General features: G+C 34.9%; 1 protein-coding gene across 1 annotated transcript in view; it reads left to right on the top strand.

The window, feature by feature from the left end:
• Positions 1-19,140, top strand: part of suclg2 (succinate-CoA ligase GDP-forming subunit beta) — a 116,583-nt gene that overhangs the window by 95,050 nt on the left and 2,393 nt on the right. The window contains exon 10 of the mRNA XM_088636278.1: positions 13,062-13,182. Coding sequence (XP_088492404.1) covers positions 13,062-13,182 — 121 coding nt within the window. The remainder of the gene's footprint in view (positions 1-13,061; positions 13,183-19,140) is intronic.

The following is a 19,140-nucleotide window of genomic DNA, read 5'->3' as shown; positions in this document are numbered from 1 at the left end:
GTGGAATAATTTAATTTAGTGGAATGCAGAATGGAAAGGACATCTTAAAGTCAGTCTCTGGAGTGGGCTCTGAAGTATTTCAGGCAGTTTTGCGGAACTTTGTTGGCACTCTTGTATAGCCATATGGAACACTAATAAGAAATGTGCTCTGATTTAAAAAAAGGCAAGAAAAGAGCTAAACATGCTCTAATAATGTTTTTTTTCCCCAGATATGAGTAATAACAATTCAGCAATTCTGAGTTTCCACTTAATTGTGATCTGTACATGGTTATGACTTAGGATGGTGAACACTTTTGACTTTTGACATGAATTATTATTTTTGCTGAAGCTATTTTTCCTGTGTATGTTTAGTTGATCCCAGAATATATTTGTGGGATTGTTTCTAGAGTAATGACTCGATCTGCATTTTCCAGAAAATATGTATAATTTCTGCCAATTGTGTAGAATGTCTAAATATTGCTTATAGAACTATATAGTAGTCATACTTATCTGTAAAATGCCATGCAAGTGTTACCTGAGATGTTAAGTTTAGATTTAATTGTAAATTATAGTTGCCAATGTGTAGATCCCATGTGCATGCTGTTACTCTTACTGCAAGTGTAAGTTCAGTTATTGTGCAACAGTGTTTAACATCAGCTTGGTTTTCACAGAAATATGAAGAAGGCATCCTGCAATTTTTAAGTATGTTTCCCAACATGAACAAAAGTTTAAGACTGTCAAAATGTTCCTCTGTTTGCAGCTGGTTTGTGACATAATGCTTCATCTTTTTCACTCTCAGCGAGGAGGACCTGTCATGCTTCAACAGGCTGGATAATTATTTCCCTCTTATCCCCTCTACCAGGCCAAATCACAAGTTTCAACAAAAAGATGGGCCCTTTCCTCACTGTAAAGGCATCCATGCTGTTGGAATATGAAATGTATCTGAGAAAAACATTACAGTTTTGATAAGACGGTGCCAAAAAAAAACACGAAACGAATCCAAAAACCCTGTCTCCAGAGTAAAATTGCTTGCATTAAGTTTTAAATAGCATGAAATGTGAAAACACATTTCCAAAGTTCAGTCTAGATGATCAGTTTTTCAAGAAAATCATATCGTAGTTTTGCTAAAATTGTGAAGGAAGCTTATACAGTATTGAACATAAGCGCTGTTGTGGCCTATATAGCACTGGATAGTTAGTATCATCTAGTCTTATGAATTCAGCATGTGTGTGCATAAGTCTTTTAGAAATACCTTTGGATTTATACTCTGAGTTCCACTCTAAAAAAACTGTAACCATCCCCTGCAGCCAGCATTAATAACCAAAAAAAAAAAACTGAAATTACATTGTGTGAAAAACATCCTAAAACTGGGAAACACAGGGTTTTAAATGTGTGACAGGATAGAAATTATGACTTCAGTTTTATTGTGTTTTATTTAATCCAAAGTATTGATTCAAATTAACTTCTTTTATGTATATGTATACGTACAAATACATTTAACATAGTACAAAGGACAAATTTGCATGTAGCAACAAATATTCATTATTTATGAGGCATCACCTCTGCAGGGACTGCAGTAGATTCCCTCTTGTAAGAAAGATGGCTCTAGTAAATGTTCATGCTTCTTTCAATGCTGATCTCGACCTTTAACCTCCGAAGCATCCATGTATCAATCTGCAGTAAATTAGGGATTAGCTCAATAGAAAACGAATGCTGCTGCTGAAGCCTGCATTTAATAGATAAACTAGAACAATGGATTTAATAGGCTACAGAGAGAGCATTTAATGCTTTAGCAAATTTTATTAGTTCTTACAAAGGATAAATGAATTTTCAGAGACAGATTACCAGCTTTCGTCAAGGGTACAGTATTGTTAAGACTGAAAAGAGCTGTAAATGTGTACTTAAATGATAATTCAGATAGTCATTCATAAGCTTACCACAGACTATCGTTGTAAAATAAAAATGGCACGTTTTGATGTCTCAGTGTTCTAAATACAGTAGATGAGGGAATGATTCATTGGATTGTTGTTTTCTTGTTATTATGTTATAAATGAAAAATCATTTGAGATGTTTACTACAGATTATTAGCTATTACATCCTTCTGTGATTTATTTAAACAGAATTAAATTCATTGGCTAACGATTGTTATGCAAATTATCTGAGTTACATCCATATGAATTTTGTAATACATTTGGAACATGTTTAATTATCCAGTTTTTGTAACCGGCATATTTCTTTGATGTTAAAATGTAAGGCCTTAATTTTGTGTTTGTGCAGTTAGAATTTTGTTGAATTTTGTCCCTGGTCTCTAAAAACTAAATACCATAAAAACTCAAACCAGACAAAAAAAATTCCACTTTGAAGTGGCTTACATTCTTAAGTAGAAATAAATACCATGTGGACATCAGTCAACGAGACCAAGAGCTAAAGCAAATTACACCAACAGAGGACAGAGCTGAAGGCTAACATAGACAACTGGAGACACTTATTTTCCCAAAGGTTTGTTTGAATCTAGAACAATATACTTGTCCATGCTGTTGAAGTCTTGAAGTCCTTCAAAAGATCATTTGATCAATAAGTTACTGGCAACTGAACAAGCAAGTTGGAAGGAATGGTTTGCTATTATTGGTAACCTTTCTAATGATATATTCAGTAAGCTTTGTAATGCAGTAGACCACGGAAGACCATAGCAACTTAGCTGAAACTTGCGGAGGACTAGCAGGGATTATACACAGCAATAGAACTTCAGACACTTCCCTCGTCTTTTACAAAGTTAAATAGGAAAACATATAGATAGTCACACACAAAAGCAGACATAATTTCTTAATCTTCCATTTTTCACAGCTCAACTGGGAATTTAGTCACAGATCTGTACTGATGATGTGCATTAACATTAGTTCTCTCATGTGGCTATTCATTTATTGGGTTCCCATCAAAATTGTAATGGTCCAACTCTTCCTAACCTTTGATTAAATGAAGCCCCACCTTGGTAACATTTTTTGACTCACTCCATTAAGCTGTTTGTTCAGGAGATAATGGGGAAATTAGTATGTAAATGCAGCTGGAATTGTAGAACATGCATCATCAGAAACACAACTATTGCTGTTAAACTCAGTGTAAGGGGGACAGAATGTATGCAGAGTGAGTGTTTTTAGAAATAAATTACAGTGATACATGATTATTATTTCAATCCCTTAATCCCCTCGACAGATCTCATTTTGTCAGACAGATTTACAAACTGTATTCACCCATAGATTTCCAATGCAAAAGACAATACTGAAAAGGTCTGACATTTCAAATCGGCAATTACACAAAAGAAAAAATGATTTTCAAGGGTTGTTTCTCTCAAGTTGTGAAAGTGGTGTTGTTAGCATTAATTTATTTTTGTCAGCATTTCTTAATTCAAACCTTTCATCCAAATGAGTCCACCGGTTTTAATAATTACTGTGCAGTAATAGTTAAAAGAGTTCTGTTACACTAGTGATAATATTTAGTTTCGTTTAATTCTTTGAAGTTTTAGTTTGATTTTTTTTATGTTTTTATGATTTATCTGTAAATTCAGCATTGTGATTGAGGTTAAACTTGTTTTTTTAAAATAAACAGCTTTTTCTTCTCCTTGGCTTGAAATGAAAATCCGAATCTGAAAGGACAGGGGAATGATGTGAATGTCGTGATTGATAAGTCAGCTGTGGCGTAACTGCCTGGGTGATGCAGCTGAAGCTATGGGTAGATTAAAGACATGGCTTGTTAATGACAAAGAAATGCTTTCTGAGAAAACAAAAGCAACATTTTATTGATTGCAGAAGCGATGCCAAGTATCAAAGTCTCTGAAATGGATGTTCTCGAAGTCGTTTCTCCCCACCGCATTGTTACTCCTCAGATATACCTTACAGTGGATGTATCAATAAGAGCTGATTGTGTGTGGTGCCGCTCGGTAAGCGCAGAGGGTTCTCATTTTGATTGTAAGAGCTTCATGTAACATTCAAAGAGACTAAACGTCTCCATCCAACTGAGTAAATATCTCAAGGGCATTGCTCAATTAATAAAACAAGTATTACTGCTGCTACTGATAGAATAATTGTCTGTCAAAGTATGAAACTTATTTCATATCACTTTTTATTATTAAAATTATTAGTAGTACTGTTATTATTAATTTAGACTTTAAACAGCTTGTTCTCTATCTGAGTCTCTCTTTCATTTGGGCTGGTTACAATACTGGATCATTGTTGATTATGTGGGATTTTTTTTATCGGTTACTGTCCAGGCTATGAGGCCGTCTTACTCCATTGCCTTTTTTTTTCTTTGTTAACATGCAAAGGATTTAATTCTGTTGAATTCAGAACAGATATACGTCAACATAGTGATGCTTACTACCAAGTGTTAGAAGTAAAGAAACAATAATGATGTTTGTTTTTATCCTGCAAAGGATCAAAACAAATCGATAACCTTTAGCATTTTTATTTTAACGTTAGGGAGGCTTCAGTTCATGTATAAAAAAATCTAGAGGGAGCTGCAAGTCAGTTTGACCCAGTTAAGTGACACTGATATACAGAGAACTTTCTAGTATTATGTACCCCAGAAAGATTTTTAGGAGCACAGGGGATTTGTTGTCGCACCACAAAAGTACAGAGATTTCTGTTCAGTTTACAGGGTGTGAGGTCAGTGTTGTACTTTTTTAATTTGGGAGTCAGTTGTCTTGAGGTCATTTACCACAGAAGAATATTTATGATAATGACATATTAACAGCTGAGCCAAATATCACAGTTTTTTTTGTATGTGTGTGTGTGGGGGGGGGTTATATTGCATTTTAATACAGATTAGTGTAACTGTATGGTTCATTTGAGGTTAGGCAACCATAGATATTTCTGTCAGGTTATAAATGGTAATTTGTCTATTGTAGAAGAGGTCAGACTATGTTAACTATAAAGGAACACATAAAGGTTAATTCTACGTTGAAAAGTAAACGACTTTTTGGCACTTCTGGAATAAGGTGTGAGGTTAGCTGAAATGTTTTTTTTCTACTTTTTATTGTGGAATTAATCTTTTTTTAGAAGGTGCATACAGTAAGCATGTGTAATCTGCTTTGCCACATTAGGTTTGTAATAGCACACACCTGCTTAACATATGCTCAACATTCCCACATAAAATAGTGTAAATGCATTCTGTAATATATAATGGGAAAATACCATTTTTTTTGTCAATAGATGTGTTCTAGGAGAAGATTGATTCACCATATTGTTGGCAGAATGCCTTGAGCATTTGCCTCTTTGGTAGCTAACTAAGAGCTAGTTGAATAGAACGTTTGCTAGAAAATTTCAGTAACAGCATACATTTGAAGAGTTTTAATTCTGCCTTTTTGGATTTTCAGACCTTCCTTTTATGTATTTTTGTTCATGTAATTTAATCAATTTAAATTGGTGGATAATGTATAGGAAATCGATTAGAAAAGTACTAATAAACGTGATAACCGTGAATAGGTGCAAGATTAGGTTGAGGTTAACTTTTAAAACCGTTTTGCCTTTCTAGCATGTTGATGCATTGTGCCCTCTAGTGTTTATTATGGTGAACTGATTATTTTCAGTAGCCTTACACAAAGAGGATCGCAGTAATTTAGGTCTCACATCTTGAACTGAGAACGTTTGTGCAGAAAATTGTTTTGAAACATTTAATTAGTGTAAGAATAAATGTTTGTCAGATATGTCATCTTATAAAAGGTCAAACATAGCACATCCGATTCCTCATGTATTAAGTGAAGGGTATAATTGTATGCAAAAATAAAAAGGCAACATTTTCTTAATTAAATTACCTGTGAATTATTTATCTATAGTAAACACACAAAATTATTTTAAGATAAATGAAAAATTCCAAAGAAAATTACAAGGATTATAATCTTTTTTTATAAAAGACATCTTTAGTCTGGCACTGTTTTTCATGTAAATACGCTTTCAAGTGTTATTGCTTAAATTGATACACTTCATAAAAGAGTAATGATCATGTGATTGATGTCATACACTTCATAAAAGAGTAATGATCATATGATTGATAAGTCAAAGTTGGGCTGCTTTATCCACAAGAGCAGTCGGTCAATCCACTCTAGTACTTTGTGGTGAAGGGTTTTGTCAGATTTTAATCACCCTAAGCCCTACAGTAGTTACTTACCAGCATGGTGTTTAATTCACCTCAGCCACCCTTTCAAGAGACATCTGTTGAGCAGGTTCTTTCTGAGAAATAAACAGATCTAGCCATGGAGCTCTGCATTACATCAGGGTCAGCTACTGATACCAGTGATTTTAAGAATATGGTCTAATGTGAGACTGATTACAGCTTGAAAATTAATCCCTCTGATTGCTTTCTCCCTGTGACTCATGATTAGATTGTTAATTTGAGCTTTGATTTGAAGCATTTAGTTACAGTTATGCTAGCAAAAGCTTGAATGTCACTCTCTTAAAGCAAGTTTTATTGCTTTCTTATTACTGCCTTCTCATGTAACCAGACAAATTTTTTTGCCATCAAGAAATATTTTTTAATCTTGCTTCCACACGTTGCAGTTGTTTTTGTTCTAAGATTTGCAATCTTGGCTTAACACTTTGTAATTATACAGTATGTGCTTCACAACTCCAGCTTTAAACATATTTTTATGTATCTGAAGAATCAGTTTGAAGAAAAGTCTTGTTTTCCATGAAAAAAATCCTCCTCTTCTCTGTTTTTCAAAATGCTACTTGCTAAAGTTGCAGTTGCTACAAAATAATTTTTTGGATGATGACATTTTGTAGACCACTGCATTCAATATTGAGAGAGACTGCAGCATTGGTACTTTTTGGTATTTATGGAGAGTATTGATATCAAATGAAAGTTTTAGGTGTCTGAATAGTGGCATTGGGTAATAATTATAAAAATGTGTTCAGTATCAGGTTGATCATTTTGTATTTGACCAGCTTGTGTGATCTGAAAGTGGAGAAGACAAAACGGTGTAATTTGTGCTAGCAATTAATGGCTTGTGTGCTGGATTTTAATATTGGTTTTGTCAGTTTAACACACTCTACACAAGTTCTTGGAGGTTAATTCTTAAAAAATGCTCAATTGTTCACTACTATCTAGGATTTAGAACAATGGCAATACAGCTTTCCAGGAAGCTCCAGACCCATTTTGTTCCTCAGACTGTATCAGTGTAAGATGCTAGTTTAAAGGCATACCTCTGAGCATGACATGATACAATTTTTTGAAAATCCTAGTCTGTGATCAGTTAATTTACTTAAGAGGTACATATGATTTATAGTAACCTTGAACTGTGGTTCTACTTACTGGTTTCAGCATATGAAATTTGATACTCAGACCCAGGTGTACAAAAACGTAACCACAGTCTGTTGCCATGAATCCTTAGTTCTTACTGTGCTTCACTACTAGCTCAGCAGGATAACCACCTTGTAGTCAGATCTCACCAGATTGCAGTAGCTAAGCAAGGCTTGGCTCAGTCAGTACTGGGATGGGAGACGTCTGAGGAAAACCAGGTTGTTACTATAAGGGTAGTAGTGGGTCTTCTTTCCTTTGGACCAGATTTTCCAAACCAGTGCCCCAATATGATGACAGCGCACACTGTGCTGTAGGAGGTGTCATCATTTGTTAAACAGAGGTCATTAAGACATCTCATGTCTCTGTTTGGAAGTACAGTATACTGGTAACAATAACCCTGGTGTCCTGGTTGAATTTCACTACCAAAAGTGTCCCCTGAATTTAGCTGTGCAGTTTTTTTCTTCTGTGCCTGATCTGTTGTGTAGTGGGGTTCCTGCATGGTAAATAATCACCTCATATAGGGCTTTACTTCAGTGTGGATCAAGTGGATCCTGTCCTACTGTACATACGAAGTGCTTTAGTATTATTTTTAGGAAGAAAGGTGCTGCATAAATGCAGTGAATTAAGAGTTAATTAAGAATTAATGAACACTAAACAGCTCTGTCTTGATTGGCTTAAATTTTGGGGGCTATGTTTTTCTATGTACAGTATTGTGGACACAAGTGTGTTTTATGGCCACATTATTTAGGCATCAACATCAACATCCCACAGATAAATCACATCTCTGTTGTTGTAAGTCGTAATGTTGTGAGTAGGTATTTATGGTTGTGTTTTGAGTGATTTATCCCTGTATTTGTGAAGCAGACAATGTAAACATATGTCATCATGGTAATAAACGTACCATCTTGGTATGGAAAACCATTACGGATGTTTTACCCCTGCATAGAGCAGACCAACTTACTGTTTAAGAGGTTTGACAAGACAATAAGTAAAAAGAGATTTTGAAGGCATCATGTAGCTCTGCACAGTGAGTGTTGCTTTAATATTTAAAGGTTTTACAATATAAGAGAGAATATTGTCAGTATATCACAAGCTAAATTGTCAGATATCATTCAGGGGTGACAGTGATGAAGAAGATCTCCGCCTGAAGACTTTGTCATTCTCCTTGAGATCTGACAGTTGAAATAGATTAATGTATGACCTTGCTGAAGAAGTAACAAAGAGAAGTGAAAAAACAGTCAATAGTTGTACAGTAAACTGTGTTCCTGCATAAAGCAATGTCATGTTCAAGCTAAATTAATTGTTACATTTTTGTATGTATTTTTATTTTTATATGGATTAACGTAAATGAATATTCCCCATGGCTAAAAAATGGAATTCCATTTTAAACACAGAAGAAAGTGACAATAATACAGTAATTCCTTATAGGTTATTTATATGCACGTGGTCTTTTAGATAGATAAATAGATAGATAGATACTTTATTGATCCCGTGAGGGAAATTGCAGTGCAACAGCAGCTTAACACACACAACACAGCCACAGTGTAACGAATTATATACTAATAGTACAATACATACAATACAATACAAGAGTTACTCACAGTCCGGACACACAAGAGGAAACTAGAACAGTAGTGTTCTAGTACCACTTTAGTGTTTCCGTACCACTTAATTTTTTAAGTGAAAGCTAGAAAGAAAATTATTTGTAAGTGTCCAAGAAAACAGTAAATTTTTTAAACTTTTTATAAGATAACTTTATTGGCCATATAAAATTTCCTCTATTGGGAATTTGTCTTTTCACATACCCCAACTTGCTCTCCATGAGACACACAGATAGGGAAAGAAGCTTGGGGTCAGAGCCCAGGGTCAGCCATGGCACTCCTGGGGCAGTTGGGGTTAAGGCCTTTGCACAGGGGCCCGACGGAGTAGGATTCCTCTGCCGGCCGCCAGATATGAACTGGCAACCTTCCAGCCACAGAACCACCGCTCCGTCCAATATGTCCTTCGTGTTAAATATTAATTAGCTGGTCATAAACAACTTTAAAAATAATCAAAATATGTAAAAGTTGCATAGTCTGTAAGGTAAGTTTATTACACAGATCATGTAAGGAGCGACCATCATAATGCTAGAGATCCGCACATAACCTGTTATATTAAAAAGAGTACAGTGCAAGATACAGTAGGAGTAACAGACCCGATGATGATTATGATAATATGGTTACATTCAAAGAAAATTAGCCATAAACATGGTTTTCAAGTTTATTGTTAAAAGGTGAAATAAATGCATTTCATTATTTTTCTGTTAATTTGATGTCCACCTTTATTCCCCAGCTAGACAGATCGAAGTTGTTAACATTTATGTGACAATGATCAGAAGGGAGAAGAAAGCTGACCTTCCCACTGTATTTGTCTGGTTTTTGATTCATGTTTAAATGTCTGTGTATTTCAGCACTTTACCTGTTGGCCCTTTGAATTGCCTGGGAATTTGTTCTGTACGTGGATGGCATTGTGATAAAATATTTAATGGGCAAGGAGGGTTTTGTCACATAGTATTTTCACTTATTGATGATGTGACAAAAATGATGTAATTGTAGTCTGTATTTCTCCAGTTTCAGTTTTAGAGGAAAAAACTAGCTGTATAACTTGATCGTTAACATGAGCTTTTTTTAAACGATATTGGGTTTCTTGCTTTGATCTGGCATTCTTACATAGTCACCCAAGTACATGTTTTGTGACTAGCCAGATATGTCACCATCAGGCTTGGTGTCGGAGAGAGATAAGAAAGGCTTTAGCCTAATTAGTTTTTGCAATAAGATTGAGTCCAATCAGTGGGAGGGGGATGTCTACACAGGGACCAAATCCCCCACAATCCCTACTTTTTCTCAGCCTGTGCAGTGTTTGTTTCTGGGTAACTGCTCAGAGCTTGCATAATGTAATATGTTATTCATAAACAAAATTGACATTTCCCCAAGTCTATGTGGTGATATAAGATTTCCTTGAGCATCCAGGTGATGAGCATCTATGTTGGTTATCAGAGGTGTTATTCCATGTCATGAATGATAAGTTAAAGGATCAGTTGTGCAGTGAAGGATATCTACTTATACCGAAGCCTCATCCTTTGTCTTTATTATTCAATGTTAATTCATAATGACCGTATCTGGAGTTTAGAATGATGCTCTGTGAAGGAGACCACTACTAATGCTAGATACTAATATTAATACTTTTCTAGAATTATTTGAATGTATAGATTTGATGTATAAATTACGTCCGTGTGTGCAAGACAATTGAAGTGACACTGTTTCATATCTTTGGGACATTGAACCTCCCCAGGAATTGGGCTAATATGAGATAAATTGATCTCATAATTAATACATTGTGCATTTTGTTTTTTGAAATGTACAGCACCAATCACTCTATATTCAGTCATGTGTAGTGACTAAAATGTCTGTATCCAGGGTATGTTTTCAAAACTTAGCAAAAGCAATGAAAGAGAAGTATGTGTCTCAAAGACAACTCTCAAATAATTCATATTTATCTGTTCTATGATGCTGTTTGTTTTTTCAAGAAGAGCAAGTGTTTTGCCTTTAAATAAAGAGCCATGCGATTAATTTTGTAGATCATATAACATTTTCTTCCAGGGTGTATTTTTTTGGAAAATGATCATATTACATCAATTACATCACTTACAGATCGTAACAAGTTAAGGTATTTAATATTGTATTGTTAAGTGTATTTGAATACTTTACCATTTACTGAGAGCAGTCTGAAATCCTTTTAATGTATTCAATCTTTTACTTTCAGTGTTTCATAAATACATCCACAAATGGATCGGATTCCAAAAACCATATCATGTTTACAATGAAAGACAGCCCTTTTAGTGGGTGGTTACAAATTTCACTGCTAAGCCTTCATGCCATGTATAACCCATGATTTTGTCTTTAAGATCTAAACTTCATTACAACCAAATAGCTAGCATATGCCTTGTGCAATGTGTCTAACAGATTAACAGAGATTATAAATAAACATGTGGAATTAATCCTATCTTCCTACACTTTGCTCTTCAGACAACTGCTCTCAGTAATTACAGTATGGAGAGTCAGTCATGATCAAATTGCTTCCTAGATTTTCTTGTTTTTCAAAATAAATGCAGCAGTACTGCAATGATGAAATATTCATTCTCTTAAGAAGAATGAATTCTGAACTCCATACACTTCTAAATTGAACAGTAAAATATCTGATTCAGAACCATCCACTCTGTAAGACCGTTATGTTCTTACCTTTAGAATAATGATGCATTCATCTTTAAAAAAGGACAAAATACCATGTGTTAAAATCCTGCTTTAAAACGTTTGTGCAACCTCTACACTACAGTTGGCATCTACAAGCAACAGATAGGTTTGATTGTACACATTTAATTTAACTTAAAACAGTCAAATAAATAGACTTTTAGTTGCAGGCACTGTGTTAGTTTGAGGAACTTTGCACAGCTTTCCATCACCTTTCTTGGACAGAACAATATACTGTAGCATTTTGGTGGACCATGCAGTTGAAACCAAGTACATTCATCACAAATTCAACCATAAAAACCTTGTTGGAAGAATGAGGAGGAATTGGGCTTTAGGTAGTTCTTGTGGATTGCATGCAGTTCCCTATTCAGGCTGTTTATGATATTTGGTTGGACGGAGGGGGTTCTAGATATGTATCCAGTGATTGTATACTAGTAATATGAAGTTCACATTGTAGGAATCACATTCCTTCATAGTGGACTAGTGTTGTTTTAGGCAGTAGGTCTATTAAAGACCTATAAAACACATTGAGAAATTATTCCTATTAGATTTCTTTGCAAGCATTACAATAGGTCATAGATTGTAAAGTTAACTGTTAGTTTTGTTTTATTTTCAGTATATCACAAAAGTTTCATTCCAGTGCTGTATGTGCTACTGTATGAAGTGGGGGATTGTTCTACAGTTACTGATGTGTTTCTGTTTCGGGAGCTGTATTACTCTGGCTCTTAAAAGCCTCTTTTCTTCTGTCAATATCTCACACTTTTCAGTAGAGAGCCAAAGGCTAAAATTCATAGCTAGGCAGAAAGAACTGTGACAGTTATTCAATTCTGGCAGAGCTCTCAGCCAATCTTCTAGCATATCCATACCTCAGAAGTTAACAGTAGTTTATCAGATGTTAGCTCTTCACCTTTATCTATCATTGAAGTACTGTCGGACCATGATTTGGCAACATTCTTTGTATTGTCATTGTGTTTTGACACAGCTCCCGAAGAACTGTATTCACCCAGCTCAGCAGCCAATTGTTTTGTAACAATGATTCTAAATGACCATCCATAGAAATACTAGACTTACAATGACTGAGTTAAAATGTGGCCAAAATACTGGTAGATGGACTAAATACTGTTTTTTTTGTAAAGGCTAGTTTTCTTTGTTTTGCAGTTGCTTTAGTAATATGAAACTGTGAAAGTGAGCCAATGAAGAAGCTGTTCTGAAATATATTTAGGAATATCTTACATGGCATTTATGATGCTACATATGGAATTGTTCAGATGATGCTAAATGTAAAGTTGAGAACTGCAACCCACATTAAACAAATCTTTTTCAGTTCTACGATGGTAAAATGACATTGGATTTGTCTGTGGCCTCTGGACTGAAACATTTTTCCTCCACACATTAGGTTTTGATTTTTAATCTAAGTCTTAAGAGTCTTTTTTATTGCGACTCTATGGTTTGAAATGCTTGTTCTTTTGTTGGAATATTTAAGGTGTCGTTTTCTCTCCTTTTTAGGTTGAAGCCATCCTTGTCAACATCTTTGGTGGGATAGTGAATTGTGCCATCATTGCCAATGGAATCACTAAAGCTTGCAGAGAACTGGAACTGAAGGTGCCTTTAGTTGTCAGGCTTGAAGGTGAGCTCATATACTGTACACAGTACAGAGTGTTCCTGTGTACGGTATGTTATACACAACCTTTCCAACATTTTTAAAGCACATCAAAAGTTATGCAATTCCTTCTGGATCCCACTCTTACTACTACAGAAGAGAACTGTATTGATTACCCAATCTTTCTGCGGTTTCCTGTACGTCATTTACCAATTACTGATACAGCATTTTTGGTATGTTACTGGAAAGTATAAATACAGTAAATTAAATGGACATACATTCTGGTGTCAGAACATTAAGAATGCAAATTCAATTTAAACGAATAAAGCCCAAATGACCCCTCTCTTGTAGAGATATGTTTTAATATAACTAACATCTAAGTGAGCTGAAACTGTATTATTGTTACGTGTGGTTTCTATAAAGTAAATGCCACATTCAAATAGAGAAGCTTTTGAAACCAAGTTCTGCTTTTGTGCAAAAATACAGATTTTTAACATGTTAATATTTGAAAATGAGATTTTCTGAAGTTATGGATGGTTACATCTTTGCATTGACTAACATTAAACCTGAAATTGTATTTAGAAAAAGTTTAAATAGCATCACAGCCGTTACATATTCATTGTACAATCTTTTTTCTAAAAGAAAACAACCATCAAATTAGTGAATTGACTAATTCTGTCTGTGTAATTCTTTGCAATCAGCCAGAAACCTTTAGGTCTTAAATTTAAAGGGTAACACACGAGCCTGATCAATAATCTTTTCTTTCCTCACTTTCCACCCGAATCACAACAGAGGTATTGGCTATCAGATTATTCATCTGGAAGTGTTTAATGTCTTTACTACCTATTGATTGGTACATGAAGCTGTCTACAAAATGGCAGCCTGTAAATGCTGAGGATTTTATCACGCTAGAGTGCTTTTTGTCCTTACTTACAAAGGACAGAATTTGTGTGGGGTGCAGACAGCAGCCATCTATATAAACTGATGAATTGTGTGTTCAATATACAGTAGTATTGAAGAAGATGCTGGCTTTTTCATACTAACTCCTAAGAGCTCACACTTGTCAGGAACTGCTGTGAACCATAAACAGGTTAATTTCTTTTATGATGTTTAAATTGAAACATGGTGTGATTTATTCAGAATTTCAGGGCTTTGTCTTGAGCCAGCTCTCTTCTAAAGAGTTTTGAGACACACCGAGGTTGTTTGTTTTAGTTTTTAATTGAAATCACATCTGGTACTGGAATGGGATTTTAGTTAATTGGAGGTTTCTCAAGGAAGAAGGTCACCGACAGAATGCCATTCATACGAAGCAGGTCATCGCCACCAAATTAAGTCTCACTGCTGGAGTATTTAGGACAAGGTTTTACTCTAGTCATTATAAAGTACAGCATTTGAATAAAGAATCACTTAGAATCAATCAAATCTGTTCAGCTTAAAGAAGGATTTTTTGACAAGAGTCTCTTCTCAATGGATTGTAATTGCAAGCTGTTCTGCAAGAGGATAAACCAGAGATTACCCTGCTGTGTGAAAATTGCACGTTATTAATTGGAAGCCTTCACTCAGTTCATCTGTGAACCAGATGCAAGATTGCTTTTGTAACAAAATAGGAGTAGTAGGAGTATGGATTGGATCTGAATGCAAGGGAATCATCCTGTGTAGTTACAACGATTGGTCCTGCGTTTTTTATCTTTCAAACTGCTTTAACTTTGCATTTGTCATTGCTTTCTCTTTTGGCCTGTTTAGCTCTTGTATGTATGTGAACAGCAATGTCTCTGAATATTATTTTTTTTCTACAATTCAGCAATGCACTTGTTATGCCAGACATTAGTCTGTCTTGCCATTGCTGTTGCCTCTAAATGTCACTGAGATTATTTAGGTTTGTTGTTCTATTACATGCCCATTACATAACACCATACTTGTAAGGATACAAGGCAAATGTAATACACTTTTAAACAGGTGAATCAGAATGACTGTTCATTCACAAAAAAAAAACATTTTTACCTTAGATGACACTCCACTTTATCTGTGGCAAATAGCTAAAGGAAAATAAACATCTTAATATTCTTTATTTTTCTGCACTTTAACATATTCACAAAATATTATTATATGTGAATGGGCTAGATGTCTTATTGTACATATGTGCAGTTTCTGTGAAGAAATTAAGTTTTTAAAGTGATCTCAGTTTTATTGAATTTTTCAATTAATAATTCATTTTTGCTGCTGTTTTCCCAAATGTTAGCGATTCGTCCTTAAAGGAATTCTTAGGATATCACAGTTTTCAAACTTGATTAGAACAGCGTTGCTCCTGAGGTCTGTTCATGATGACTTCCAAACCACTGACAATATCATTATGGATGTAATTGAGTTATCTGGAGGCAAGAGCACAGAGGATGTTCACTCAAGCTAAAACTGCAGATCACACATAAAGGAAAAAAGATAGCGAAGGCCTGTTGCTTCTGGGCTTCAGCAGCTGCAGGTTATGGGAATTTTGCAGGTAGAAGTATTTCATTCATCTGCTCAGCCTGTCAGAATATAGATTTCATATTTATCTACTTTGAAAGACAGAGTTAATATTAAAGGAATTATTAAATGCACGATTTTCTGGAACAGCCTTTTAATGAGTAAAATTGTTAAGCTAATGGGACCCCCTCATATACAGTACACACATCCATTAACATTTCATATCCAGTCTCTGCAAAGAACATGGAGCCATACTGTAGTGCCTCACATAAAAAGTTGCTGAAGTAAGTCTGTCTCTCTCTGAGCATATACAGTATTTGTGGGAAAGTTTAAATCACTGTATATCTATTTTAATACCATGTTTAAGAGCAATAGGTTGTGTATCGTGGAAGAATCCATACTGTGCTTACGAACATTTAACCTAACAGTATTTTCCTAAATATTATTAACTTACAGTACATATCCTCCAAAGCACTGTTGATCTATGATGTTTACCTGCTCATAGATAAATTGCTGCCATCTGTTTTACTGTCAGTGTTTATACAACCCATGTAAATAAACTTTGAGAAGACATCTTTCTATTTCAAAGTTCATACATAAAAGTAATACAGGAAAAACCTGTTACTTAACTTTAAAAATGTTAAAGTATACCTTCCTTATTCATAGTAAATTTGTGATGTATCCTCCCTGGTTGCTAAATCTAAGTATAGGCATGGCGCTCTTAAAACACTGCAGAAAGCATTGTAAATAGATCTCTGCCACCACCCAGTGGCAGGAGGTTAATGGTAAAACTCTTGTCATGAATTCTGCCAGACCTTCAAAGAGCCCAGTGAGCACTCTTGTGTACTAGAATTATCTTAAACTACTTTAAAGGTTTTTAATTTTAATGTTGGATTTAACTGTCAAAAGCTTATTCGGGATTTGAAATATCATTTATAGGATTGTTTTTTAAATAACCTATGTACAAAATTAATTTGACTAGGCAAATGTACGCAGTAATGTCTTTTTTTCTGGGTAGAATTGTCAGGCACAGCCTGTGTTCAAAACAAATAATACACACTTGTGGCTAACAGAGAATGACAGCATAGTTTGGGTTCTATGTAAATTTAAATAAGGCAATCCTCTTAGCAGATGTGCATCATGCATTTTTAAAACAGGTGGACTTAAAACAGGAGTCGGTCTGAAATTCTGAAGAATCTTGGTAGTGCACTGCAGCCACCTTCTGTAGTATAAAGTTAAGAGTCTTCTCCCAGAAATATCACTAGACAACAGAAATCCAGAAATGTTGAAAAATAGAAAACATTCACCTTAAACTTGTTGTAATTAGATGAAAGAAGGTTGCCATTTTATAGAAGTACAGTACATTAGTTTTGCATTGAACATCAGAACTGTACAATTCCTTTTTTAAACAATTTTTTAAAATAAAAAAAATATTTTAGTGTTTACTGTTTCGATCACTGGCCATGTAAAATATATTACATGAACAGAATTGATTGTTGTAAGGGACTTAATGAGATTTTGAATTTGCTCCTACTTTTTAAACAGTAAAAATAAAAACTGTGAAATATTAATAGTCTTTCAAAGGGCTGGCAGTAAAAACCAACACTGGTTTCAAGTTCACAAAATTGTGAATATTATGAACAGTGATGGTTACCCTCTGATAACAGCTTGCTTTACAAAAAGAAAACAGGTGTGGGTTTTGTGGCCTGCAATACTGAAATGAAGACCGCAGAAACTCTGGGAATACAGAGAACTCAGTAGATTTGAATGAGGCTGTTTGGAGGAATTATCCTCTATGTTGTTACCTTAACAAAGTTTAAAATGCTTAGTGTTTAAAAAATGTGAGTGCTCACAATAGAGTTTAGAAACCAAAACCAATCTGATCTTCATGTGAATTAGTTCATGCACTGCTCTTTCCGCAATACGCCTTTCCAAAAAGATATAACTGTACCAAGTTCATACAAAAGAAATAGAAATCCAATTGCGTTTGCGGGTGCTTGCTGTTTTCCCAAGGTCTCCTTGAACAGACTGCTCATAAATAAATACTTGATAAATAAGGTAGGCGTCTGGCTGGAAAAGATTGCAATATGCAAATCTGCACACGTTATACAAAAGAATTGCATTCACCTGTAAAAACATCATTGCATTTAAAATGGGATTGACACTTGTTTCCACTGCGTAGCTTCTTGCACAAGATGGCATACATTTTAGACAATGAGCCACTAGTTGCAGAGAAGACAAAAAGAGAAGTAAAGAAATCCAATCTTTCAAAGAGACTGAAAGATAATTGTCTGCGCTCCCTGTGCTTCTGGAATAGGGTCAATGTTACCTAACAGGAATAAGTGGCATTTTTATAATGGATGGATGGATTTGTATAAGTGAAGGTACTGAAACCCATGTGATCAGTCAGGAGAGATTGCTGTATTTTTTTAATTCAGAACCTATATTTATATATATCACAGAGATTTAAAATTACATTTCAAAAGCACATCGAAATCAAATGCATTATGATGTTTTTTTTCCGTAAATAACATATTTCTCTGCTTTATGTACCAGAAAATCTGCTTGATAATGATGAGAAATGCAGATTTGTGCAGCAAACCCAGAATTTCAAGATTATTTATGTTTAGTTATTTATATTTTGGAGAGAGATTTTGTAGACTGAAGTGTGTCACTAGCCTTGCTGTACCTGTAATTATTGCATTACCTTGTGGTTACTAGATCCCACAACAGTTAAAACATGTCTACTACAACATATTTATCAGGTAATTTTATTCTGATTCAACAGATAGCATTCTGGTTTTGCAAACAGAAAATTCATTTTGAACATTGTGTCTAAATATGAGTAGGCTTGTTGCAGCACTACCCAAACTGAAAGGTTTTGAATGTGATTGACAGTTTGCCATCTCTTTCAATTAATCTATCCTCATTTGGTTGGATGTTTCTCCTTTAATGAGAACCATTCAGCAGTTTGACGGTGTGAAACTCCTCACTCCCTTCAATGTCTCATATGATTTACTGGCACTCCTATGATTGGCAATGTCCCTTTGAACCAGATTTGGGAAGTTGGAAATGTTACAATTAATAGATGTGCACTGTGGAGAAGCTTATAAAAAGACAATGGAATCAGTGTTTGCAGTGCTTCTCCTGTTCGATTTGTTTAGTCAGAATTGATTTTTTCATCTTTAAAAATTTATGGGATATTTTCAAGTACTTTAAGAGGGAACATACCGTGTTTTGAATGTAATGCAAATTCCTTCAAATGCACAAGTTATTTTGTATATTTTCAGTGTGTGCGTTACCCTTATTTGCATTGTTACAGCCCATTTCTCTAACAATTATCTATTCATCAATTTTAATTTTGTGGGTCCTGAGGCTCATGACCCATTCTGCCCTTAACATCCATTGGCTAGTCCATTTTGATTACTGACACTGTAGACCTTTCTGTAGAACAGTCGACATTACCTCCAGATTCTTGGCTTAACTGGTAAGCAGAGTCTTCATGAATATGATTGTTGATCGCAA

The sequence above is a fragment of the Lepisosteus platostomus genome, chromosome 6 (genome assembly GCF_059453375.1).
Source record: "Lepisosteus platostomus isolate fLepPlt1 chromosome 6, fLepPlt1.hap1, whole genome shotgun sequence".
Classification (NCBI taxonomy): Eukaryota; Metazoa; Chordata; class Actinopteri; order Semionotiformes; family Lepisosteidae; genus Lepisosteus; species Lepisosteus platostomus.
This window is presented reverse-complemented; position numbering and strand designations above follow the sequence as displayed.